The sequence below is a fragment of the Primulina tabacum genome, chromosome 8 (genome assembly GCF_025594145.1).
Source record: "Primulina tabacum isolate GXHZ01 chromosome 8, ASM2559414v2, whole genome shotgun sequence".
In the NCBI taxonomy this organism is placed as follows: Eukaryota; Viridiplantae; Streptophyta; class Magnoliopsida; order Lamiales; family Gesneriaceae; genus Primulina; species Primulina tabacum.
Window position 1 is genome coordinate 32,627,109 of NC_134557.1, and position 12,401 is coordinate 32,639,509.

The 12,401-nt window shown below is 32.3% G+C and overlaps 1 protein-coding gene across 1 annotated transcript; it reads right to left on the reverse strand.

Annotated features, from left to right (window-relative positions):
* Positions 1–6,932: 6,932 nt before the first annotated feature.
* Positions 6,933–8,767, reverse strand: LOC142552493 (transcription factor MYB61-like). Its single transcript, XM_075662196.1, has 3 exons — positions 8,554–8,767; positions 8,292–8,421; positions 6,933–8,190 (listed from the first exon to the last, which is right to left on the reverse strand). The coding sequence occupies exons 1-3, from the start codon at positions 8,684–8,686 to the stop codon at positions 7,203–7,205; spliced, it is 1,251 nt and encodes a 416-aa protein (XP_075518311.1). The 5' UTR covers positions 8,687–8,767; the 3' UTR covers positions 6,933–7,202.
* Between the last annotated feature and the right edge of the window lie 3,634 nt (positions 8,768–12,401).

The window sequence follows — 12,401 nt, forward strand, 5'->3', positions numbered from 1 at the left end:
TATTCTTGAAGCTAGATCTGACTTACTTACCAAGTTGACATGCAGAACAGACATGATTCTTATATCAGGCAAGCCATCAACTATGTTCTGCTTCTTGAGATTATTGATTGTCTTGAAATTCAGATGATTCAATCTCTTATGCCATAGCCAATGTTTATCACTAAGAGAGGCAACTATACACGTAGGAACATTAATCTGATCTTTATTCCATGAAACTTTGTATGTGTTGCCTTCTCTTTTTCCAGTTAATACAGTAGATTCTCCAGCATTTTTAACTGTGCATGTGTGCTTCTGAAAAGCCACAGAGTAACCATTATCACACAGTTGACTAATTCTAATCAAGTTGTAAAAAAGATTTTCAACTAATAGTACATCATTGATAGTAATGTTACCATGGATAATCTTACACTTATACACGATTTTACCTTTTGAGTTATCCCCAAATGTTATCTTTGGTCCAGTACAACTCATTACTTCTGATAGTAGATTTTTCTGTCCAGTCATGTGTCTGGAACATCCACTGTCCAGATACCATGTGGAGCTGCTGATTTTGGCTTTTCTCTCCTTTTCCTGCAAACACAAATTTTAGTATCTGGTACCCAATCTATTTGGGTCCAATCCTTATCAGTCCTTTAGGAACCCACATTTGTACAATTTTAGGTGACCTTGTACTTCTGGTGTCCAAAGATGTGTGTGCAACAGAAGGTCTGCTATTTCTAACAGAATGCATCTTAAAATGTTGTTCTTCCCTTCTGCTTTTGTTGTCTGGCCTGTATCTCTTCTGAACAGGTCTAGAATTATAGTACTGGTAGTTTTTAACCTTCATAGAGGGTTGTCCTCCTGAGTTGAATCCTCTTCTGGATCCAGAACTCTGGTGAACTCTTCCCTTAGGTTCAACATAACCTAGACCATAATGCTTCCTTCTATTCGTCTGATCTACATTTCTTTAAACTCGAACAGTTGGTACTTCAGGTTCATATACCACACTGGATTTGACAAAGTGAATGAATTTTCCTTTGCCTTTATCCAGTTCTGGCTTAGTACTTGTTTCAGAAGTGCTTTCATTATTGATGAATCCGAGACCACTCCTGTCACCGGATTGCTTCTGCAACTCTTGCATCTTCCCTAAAGAAACAGAAGACTTGTTCCATGCATTTACCAAAACAGATAGCTTCTGGTTTTCAGATCTCATTGTTTGGTAGCCTGCATTCACTCTTTCATTCTCAGTTCTTAACTTACTCATCTCAACTTTTAAATCATTGTAGCTGTTCTCTTGCAAGCAAGTGAACTTACTGACTTGATTCTTTAAGTCTTGATTTTCAATCTTAATTTGCTCGAATGATTGAGAAAGTCTCGAGTACTCTTCCACCATGTCATGCAGTGCTTTAATCAAATCAGTTCGTGTAAATTCGTCAGAGTCAAAGTCAAGTACCTCTCCAGATGTCGAGGTTGGTTCAATATCTGTCATGAGACATTTGATCTCTTCTGCATCACTTTCGCTAGAATGATTTTCTGAGTCAGAAGACTCAGAACTAGAATTCGCCCATTTAGATTTGCTTTTCTCAGCAATCATTGCTTTGCGGTCTCTTCTGAATTTTTATCATTCCTCTTGTATTCCTTTTTCTTCTGGTCATCCTTCTTGGGCTTTGGACAATCAGCAATAAAGTGACCGATCTTTCCACAGTTAAAACACGCCATGTCACCGGGTGGTGAATCCTTCTTGAAGTTTCGGTTAGGGCTTTGGTAAGCTCGGTGATTCTTCTTAATGAATCTGGAGAATTTCTTCACAAAAAGAGACATAGCATCATTGTTGATCTTTTCATCAGTCTTTTCAGAAGTGCTCTCAATGATGGTAGCAAGTAATGCTTGTGGAACAACTACAGCAGCAGCAGCAGTAGCAGCAGCAGCAAGAGCTTTGGTGGGTAGATTTGATAAGGGCTCTTCTCCACTTCTCACTTCCAGTTCGAACTTATAGGCTTTTAAGTCAGCAAACAAGTCATGTAGCTCCAACTTGTTTAGATCTTTAGAGAGTCTCATAGCCATTGTTTTAACGTCTCATTCCCTGGGTAAAGCTCTCATCACTTTGAGTGATATTTCTCTGTTGCCATATTCTTTCCCAAGAGCTGCTAGTTCATTAACCAGGCTACCGAAACGTTCATCAAACTCATTCAGAGTTTCTCCAGCTTTCATTTTGAGATTCTCAAATTTCTGCATTGCTACAGACAGTTTATTCTCCTTCGTCTGTTCATTTCCTTCACAGATTTAGATGAGTTTATTTCCAAATCTCTTTAGAAGTACAACACATCTTGATCTTGCTGAAAGTATTTTTGTCGAGGGTTTTGTAAAGAATGTCCTTCGCAACATTATCAAGATTGGCTTTCTTTTTATCTTCGCCAGTTCATTCAATTCTATGCTTCTCAACCATCTGGGGTGCTCCCTCAATAACAACAGCAGCAGTGTTAGAATTTAAGATCTTCAAAGGACCATCTGTGATGACAAACCACATGTCATCGTCTTGAGAGCAGTGTTAGATTTTAAGATCTTCAAAGGACCATCTGTGATGACAAACCACATGTCATCGTCTTGAGCTGCAAGATGAGCTTGCATCCGGATCTTCCAATCATCAAAGTCTTATTTTGAGAACATGGGAACCTTGCTGAAGTGTGCCATAACTGTTGAAAATATAGAACAAGAAAAATCTGCTATGATACCACTTGTTGGGGATCAATATAGAGTTTAGAGGGGGGTGAATAAACTCGTTCCTTTGACGGTCGTTTTTGCAAAGGGTGCTAGAATCCTGTTAGAGATTATAGCTGATCTTGTTCAAGTATATAACCAACAGACCACAATATAGTGCGGAAACGATTCGATGGTTTAAGGGTGAATAAAGATAAAATAGTAGGCAGTAGACAATGGTTGTTTAAGAAAGTTCAAAGATGAAATCTTTTACGTCTCTCTTTCTTCTGTTTCCAGAAGGTATCACTAAAAGACTTTGATTTTTACAGTACAACACTTGTACACATCCACTTCAGCAGGACTTATCCTTTGTCTACTGAAACTCTTAGTTTCTCAACACAATAAAACAAATACAACAAAGTTCTGGAAAATACTCTTTTCCAGTTTACAAACTCTTCTCAAATATATAGTAACGTGATTATGATTGTAGAGAGAGTAAGAAACCTTAAGCACAATATGATCACAAAAGATCAGATAACTATTATGAAGCGTGTGCTGTTTTTCTGTATATTGAGCTTGAAGATGATAAGTAATTCTAAGTGCTCAAAACGACGTTCATATAATATAGAATGTGATTGTTGATCGGTAACCTATAAACGTCGTTGATCTTGTGTATTTATAGAAGTTTTGATTCCAAAGTCTATAAATAAAACGGCTTCTTTGACTTCTGATAGAATCGGCTTTATTGTCGAAAAAGGTTCCTGCAAAAAGTTTCAGAACAATCAGTCTTGTTTCATACCAAAATTGGTAAAACGTATTAAATGACTTTGTTCAGCATTGATGATGCATTTAATACACGTACTTGATAAAGTAACGGTAACATTTAATATATGTTCGATAGGTTCTGATTTGGTAAAAGTCAAGTTCTGTTTCTGTTTATCTAAGACACTCGAAGAGTACTGCTTTGTTCAGGTGGCACGAGAACTTCTGTTTTTATATTATCTACTGATTTTACTAACGCGATCTACTGGTTGACTCTCATCGCCACAATCAAATAAAGTCTATCAACTTGTACATACTTACCTAATTTAGACTTTAAAATTTGAAGATTTATCACAAATAAAGGTATGATAAATAATCATTTTTAATTAATACCCTTTCCAACTGAAGAAAATCACATTAAAAAACTTTACTTCCAAAAAGAAATTTATATTAAAATCTCATTTTAAAAAATTTTAAAAACATGAATAAAAAACAAGATATTATTTAATACATTTCATTTGATTTTATCCTCATTCATCGATCGTTTTTACTCAATTTATTAGTTTTTATTTTTTAAAAATAAATAATATTTATACCCAAAATTTTTGGTAAATTAAAATTACTTACATGTATATTAATAATAATTTACATTGTTCAATAAAAAATAAAATCTCAATTTTACAAATACAAACTAAAAATAAGATTATATATTATATGATATGAATCTAGCCAGCCACTATGCGTTCCAAGAACCAATCATATTGAATGGGCTTATGAGCTACGAAGACGGATTTACAAGCGAAGTACAGAGTGATGAAAGGTTCGTGATGCATGGGAATCATATGAACATTATTCAAGTATCCATGCAAAACGGAGCGCAAATCTGGACAGAAGATCTTGCGCACATGCGCGAAGGAAAGGCGCGCATATGCGCAAGCTCGCGCACATGCGCCGACAAGGGGCGCGCATATGCGCGAGGGGTACTGGACACCGAAGATTTTAACAGAGACTTGCGCGCATATGCGCGAGTTGTGGCGCGCACATGCGCGACATAGGCAGAGACTTTCGCGCATATGCGCGAGTTGGGGCGCGCATATGCGCGCGGCACAGATTTTTCCTATTTTAGAGTTTGCATTATTTTGGTAACTAGATTTGGTATCTTTGATTATATGTAAACATATTGCACGAAATTGAGGACACTTTTTAGTCATTATTCTGAGTTTATACAAACTTTTGAGTTTTCTCTCACATTCTTTCAAGGCTTTGCTTTGTAAATCAAAATCAAACTTATCAAAGTTTTCCTTTGTGGCGTTTGTCGGTTGATTTCATATGGATTGTCAAGGATAGGTTCTTCGAAGGTTCGTTTGATTTATCAATTGTTTCATTGTGATTCTTTGTTACTAAACCTCATAGTTTAGGGGTGAAAATCACACCATACTTGATTCAAAGATCGGGACACAACAACGATTCCTAGTTCGTTATTAAATTGAGGGCGCGATTCAATTTTAATCGTGTTTGCTTTTTATTCGTACGTGAATTCACATCATTATATGAAGATGAAAAAATTGTTTTCAATCATAAAATTAATCAATCAAAGAAAACTTGTTATTACTTATCCATCGTTATCCCACATACTATAAAATTAGGCAGTGTTTGGTACATTTGATTAGGTAGGTTTATTTTATTTTAACCTACCTAATCACATGTTTGGTACGTTTTTTATTTAATCAAGTCAATCCCTCCTATGAATGATTAGATTATATTATGTGTGATAAAATAATCACTTCTCACCCCCTAGGATTATTTATCATACTCTTAATACAGCCTATTTTTCCAATTTTACCCTTCTCCTGTATCCAAACTCACAACCACTTACTGACCGTCGGCCGACCGCCACCGCCCCCCGCCAGCCACCCGCCTCCGACCACCGCCGTCGACCGTCGCCGGCCGCCGTTGCTCACCGCCGACGCCGATCGCCCGCCGCCACCTCCTGCCGGCCGATAGCCGGACTGACGCCGTTGACGGCCGGCCAACCACCGTCGACCAACTCCGCCGTCGCCCGCCGCCACAAAATTGGAACGGCAATTTCGTCAATTCATCAAAAGATTATTATTTATCTTATTTTTAACAATCATACCAAACATAATATTATTTTATCATTATCTACTTCAATCATTTTTTTTATCATTTTTCTCTTAATCATTTCATTATTTTATCCTCTAAACCAAACGTAGCCTGAGTATTCCTTATTCACATATAATCATATCTCACCAAATATACACAACCTAAATAAAAATATGAGAGAAAACCAATTCTTGCTCTAAATAACGAGTCTAATTATTTATTTAAAGCTTTAATATTTAAAGAATTACTTTCATGGTTGGTACAAATTAAATGAGATTCTCCAATATTTTTTTAATTTTTTTTTAAAAAAATTCTTTTTTGGCTTGATAATATTTTTTAATGAATTACTCGCAATTGACATGACTTGACTTAAAAATCTAAATATTAATATCGCGACTGTATATATATATTAATATACAACTAAATTAATTATTCTAGAGGAAGGGACTATATATCAAATGCTATATATTCTCCTTTGTCTACGTCGTATAATTTAATTGTAAGTGTCCGCCAAAAAATTGAAATCCATTGATTTTGTAGCATTTTCAGTCACCAAGCAATTATAGATAACCCACCAACTTTTTAACTCATTATTGAAAATTCTTTATTCTCATCAAGATAATGCCTATAGTACTTAGGATAACAACATGACATAGGATTTGTAACCTTTTTTTTCTTTTTTTAAAATCAAATTATTGGCCATTTTTCAAAATATAACTTTAGATTATTCTTAATCTATTCATTACTAAATCTGAAATATATTAGTATGTAATCGTCCACAAAGTTTGATCGATTTCGAGAGTAATCGGGAAAATTCCAAAAATTATCTTGTAAATTATGTTTTGATCCTCTTTTTAGACAGAATTTGATCTTTTTTTTACATAGTATTATTTTAATCGAGATACTAATATAGCACCAGACGTGTTAACAATATGAAAACAATATTCGACAACATATCAGTACTTGCTAAAATTAGACTCGATGTGTACGAAAAAGGAAAAAAAAACAATTATTGCATTAAAACTAAATTTAACCCACCGAATAAGAGTGAAAATGTGAAGAGTGCAATTTACTTAAAAATCAAGATCTTTGAATTAACGAAACAGACATTATTTCATTTCCTTGATTGAATGTGAGTAAAAACCAAGTATTTAATCGTTGGTATACAGCCGTTTAATAAGAGTTGGTTTGCTGCTTGACTATTTTGTCATCTGAAAGAGATTGGACTCGTACGTGCCCAAGTTAAAAAGGTAGAACAGAAAAGATTTTTTTAAAAAAAAAACATCGGACAAGTTACACTTAGTCATTGTCTTGAAAGGGAATTTCAGTTCATGGGTTGAAGAATATGATAGAATATGAACACAGTTTACAATAATTATACGGTAAAATCCCAAACAGTAAAAATTGATTTTTTAACTATTAACAGACACGAGTTCACAAATCCCACAACAAATGTATAGAAAAAAGGAGAAAAGAAATTGTAGCAAAGCTTGTAATTCTTGCACCAAAAACACACAAGATGAGAGACACTGAGAAATTCGGTATAAATCCTATTTACAGATTACGAATATGACAAGTACTCTACAGCACACAGTACCTGTGAAGAAGAATTAGCAGCTTACGGGGAAGTGAGAAATAAGCTAAGAAAACTGAAACTGCTTGTTGCCGCTGTATAATTCTGCAGCTTGCAAAGACTGCTGCTGTTGATGACGATTTGAATGCCAATTCCCATTGATTAGTGAAGCTTCTGGTTGAAAAATCACTTGGGATTTCGATTCGGCACATAAATCTTGAGCAGTTTGATGGTGAATAGAGTTTAAAAATGGAGTTTGGAGATAGTCAGCCCACTTGATATCTTCCGGTCCACTTTCTTTTACTGGCTTCACACACTCTGCAGCTTCCCAAGAAAATGTATTATTTTCGAAGAAGCTGAAGTTTGGTCGAAACTCGGCGCTTGAGCTGCTGCCATTGCTGCTGAATATACAGGGCTGGCTCCAATTCTGGAACTTTTGATTGAAATGGCTAATGGGATTCTCAGAAGTGAAGTTCATGGAGAGGGGAAGACTGGCTGCAATAGTATTGGAATCGATGAATTGGTGATCAGAAAAAAATTCTAAAGATTTCGGGTTCGAATTGAAGAAAAGATTTGCAGTGGGATTGGCCGAGAGCCCGGTATTCGGGCTGTAGTGTATCCGATTAAACGGGAGGAATCCAGACATATCGGAAGGCTTACAGCTTGTGCTCGAACTCTCATGACTGGGAACAAACCTGTTGAGAAAGAATTCATGTGTCGAATTCGGGTGTGAAACCATATTATTGCAGCTGTTTTCGACCCGTGGATACGTTTCTGATAAAACCGAGCTTGATGGTTTCGGCCTGTCGGCCACCAGACCTTGATTCGTCGAATACTCGAGCTCGAATAAGCTTACCTCGCTCGAACCTTCCGATGTTTTTTCGTTGTTTTTACTGCTTGGAGAGGCCTTATCTTCAGTCGCAACTTCTGATAGAGGCTTGTGTGTATTGGGATCGATGCCCTTTTGCCTTAGCTTTTTCTTGATGGACGAGTTCCACAGGTTCTTGATTTCATTGTCTGTTCTCCCAGGCAATTGCGCAGCAATCTGTGACCACCTAATTAATAAAAGGTATCAAAATCATTAGTCAAATTAATAAGTATAAAAATCCGTGATTAGTTAATAAATGAAGCATATATTAGTACAAAGAAAATGTACCTGTTTCCGAGAACTGCATGCAGTTCAATGATCAAACCCTCTTCCTCTTGCGAAAACGTCCCTCTTTTCAAGTCCGGCCTAAGGTAATTGATCCACCTCAATCTGCAGCTCTTACCACACCTTTGAAGCCCTTCAATATTCATCACAAAATGTAAGAAACAAAAAACTAGCAAAAGGGCTCATTTATCCCGGACTCCGGCACAGCTGCAGAAGTACTAGAAAAACAATAAAAGGATACCAAAATAGATCCTTAAAACGTTACCAGCAAGCTTCGGGACCGAGCTCCAGCAGCCATGGCCATATTTAGCGATGTGTTTAATGAGTTTCTCGTCTTCTTCGGGCGACCATAGCCCTTTTCTGAGCTTCTGTTTGTAGCAGCAAGAATGCCTGCCCATATGGAGTGCAATTCAAATGAAATGCTGGCCAAATTTCTGTGATATAATGCAAGAGGGAGAGAGAGGGGTTACAAAATGAGATTATGCAATAGAGAATAGAGGCGATGTGGAGAAGGGGCTTTAAAAAGAAGGTCACAATCAAAAAGATTGTAATATTAATTTATTATGAATAAAAGGAATCGACAGAAATTTGTAGGAATAAAAACTTAATGAATGAGTATAATTAATAAACTTCAAGTTCGTCGAGGTTTTGGAGTTTAATTTCGTACCTTTTCTTTCTTTCTTTTTCTTCCAATTATTATGAAATGGATTTTTCATAATATTAACTGAGTTTTTGCCTAAAATAGTATGTTTTCGACAAAATGACAATTATAAAAAAAGAAAGATATATCATGAATATTTAAATACGTGTACTACAATAAATAATTGAAAGCATTTAGTTTTATGAAATTTTTATTGATATTTTTTTTATACAAAAACTTCCCTATTTCTTTTAAAAAAATTCAAACGAGAATTGAAGATATTTGAAAACATAAACTTCAATTAATGTTTGCATTTATTATGTCAATTCGTTCAAATTTGAATTTAATTCATTTTATATCAATTTCAGATGAAATTTATGAATTATAAGTTTTTTTATTTTCTTTATTCAAATTAAAACTGATTTCAATTAACAACATAAACTACTTTTAAAATTTTACATTTATTATATCGATTCATTTAATTTGGGATATGATTTTGTGTTACTATGATGTATTTAGTTTTTATTATAAACTATATAAAGTAACCCGTCTGATTTCTGCATCAAGTTCAGACAATCAATTTTCGATCAGAATAAAAATAAAAAGCGAGTGCAATGTTTAGTATCATTCGTGAGGTAAATCATTCAAAAATTTATTGGCTCTTGAACTCTGATTACCTGCATACACTTAAATGTGAATTGTTTTCAATTTATTTTTTAAAATTCAAATTTAAATTTGACGTTCTTTCAAAATATAAACTACATTTAAGTATCTAAATTGATTATATCATTTTATTTAATTTCGATTATGAATTTAAGTTGTGTGTTACTTTTATATATTTTATTTTTACTACTCTCTATCATACTAAATAAAATATAAATTTTTTATATAATTTTTACGTTTTTCAACTTTTTAAAAGAGTGTCTGTAAACTGCTATTATTATTATTATTATTATTATTATTATTATTATTATTATGTATCTTAATACAAATTTAAAATATTTATCTTAATAAAAATTTAATTTAAATATTTTTACCATGTCCAAAAAATAATTATATTTTTAATCAAAATTTATTCATCTAATTAATAATAAAAAATTGAATTTTTAAAAAATATTTATTTATTGTTTAAAAATTTGATAAACAAATTAATATATGATTTTTAACTTAACCAAGATAAATAAGTCAATTTAACGACAAAATATTGTTATCATCGAATGTGAATGTTATATCAAATAAAATAAATATTTTGATATAATTTTTTTTATAATAATTTTTAAATTTTATATATATTCATTATATTATATTAATAATTTTAAATAATTACTCGAATACTAATATTTACTCATTTAATCATTAATTATATAAATAATAATATGATCATCATATGGGTGAAATACTAATATTATTAAATTTACAGTAGTAAAAAAGTCTTGTCAAAAGGGTTTTTAAAAATTATAATAAGGAGATGGACAGCAGTTGTGGGGTACGAGGACAGACATTAATTTGGTGGAATTTATTTATTTATTTTTTAAAAAAAGGAATTTATGAAGTCAGTCAATACATTTCATTTAATTCCGTAAAACTTAATCACTGATCAAGATTACAACTAATAATAATAATAAAACTCAAAATCTTTAAAACTTTACAACATTTACAATGTTACTGTCATTATTTTAAAAAACAGATACATATAAATCTTTATAATAACTTAGTCGGAAAAAAATGTTAAGTTAAGGACGTATAATACATTTTGAAATACAAATAATTGTATGTCACGATTATATAAATAAAAAAAATTATTTATTTATTTAGCTACAATTTTTTTTATTGGCTCACAGAAGTTTTTCTTGTTTTGTGTTTTTTTAATATATATAATAAAATAAAAATATTTTTTTTTTGAAGGAACTGCCCGATTCATTATTATTTTAATATATATATATATATATCATTCAGTTTGATATCTGTAATAGAATAATAGCTGTGAATTGATTTGAATAAAATATCCTCCATAGCTAGTCGTATTTATATCATGAAAATATGTAGGTATAAAAATGATTTTTCTTGAAACATAATTATAGTTTATCAAAAAAATTATTCAAGGGTCTGAATTATTATTGAAATGGTATGCTTTTCTCAATAAGTAGGTGTATAAATATTATTTAATATTTCAAAGACTCGCACGAAAATTAGGTTAAAATAATTTAACATGAAATATTTTTTCGCAAGGATGTTTATATTTAGGCTCTATTTTATGTATACAATAATAAAATATGTGATTAATAATAGTATTTATTGTATCAATGGTCCCCAATATTATTCATTTTAAGACGTGCACAATTGAATTTCTTTTGGGGTAATTAATGTTCTTGCTCGCTCTTAAAATTTCGATCATCCTCTTAAAACTATTAATTAAGTTTATCTTGTCTATGCTTATGATGGGATCTTATTTCTCTTAACTATTTCAGTTTGCAATAGATTATGAAAATTTGACCAGTTGATTAGTGATCGTTTTCGACTTTAATTGAACGCGATCATACATATTTATTGGATTATTAAACTAACCTTAAATTCCACAAAACATGGTTAAAATAAAAGGTCAATGAATAATTAATCTTATGTCAACCCTACTTTGCTTATTTTATTTTATTACCAAAGTAAAAATACTTGAACACCATTTTCCATAGGCAAATGAAAGTAAAAATACTTGAACACCATTTTCCATAGGCAAATGGGAATAAAATTCCCATATAAATTATGATTATCTCAACTTCTATGTAAACAAAATCACTTGATCATCGGCGGAAAGGAATCATTTTTATATAACAAAAAATTTAAAAAATAGATGAGGAAAATTCTTACAATTATCCATTATTAATTATTTATTTACACTTTTATTTATAATTGCTCTTCCAATTATTTGTGAAACGTCTGCTTATTCGTTTTCTTAAAAAGTACTAGAAATTTTTTTAAAAAAACTTCACTTAGCATCGGTCGAACCATAAAATATTTTTGACATCATTTTAAAAATAAACATCCAACTGCCATTTAAAAATCCAAAGGAAAATATTTTAAAGCATAAAATCGTCAAATATTTTATCAACCTAAAAACATTATTCGAAAAGTATAGCCCATACTATAACCTCTCAAAAATCTCTCATACATAAATAAAAGACGTAAAAATATCTTTAACATTACTTAAAATCATAAATCATAACTAGTGCGGAAAACTAGCGTCGGTCCTCGGGTTATGTGCACCTTCAGTCCAGCAAAGTCAACCATCAAGACCTCCATTATCATATACATAATCAATATAACCTGCATCAATCACACCTAGTGAGTCTAAAGACTCAACACGTCATATTCTTGATAACGAGTAATACGTAATACAGTTAACATATAACAGTGAAAAATACTTGTACTTAAAATATCGTTTTCATGAATATGCATAAACATAAATATTTTCGTAAACA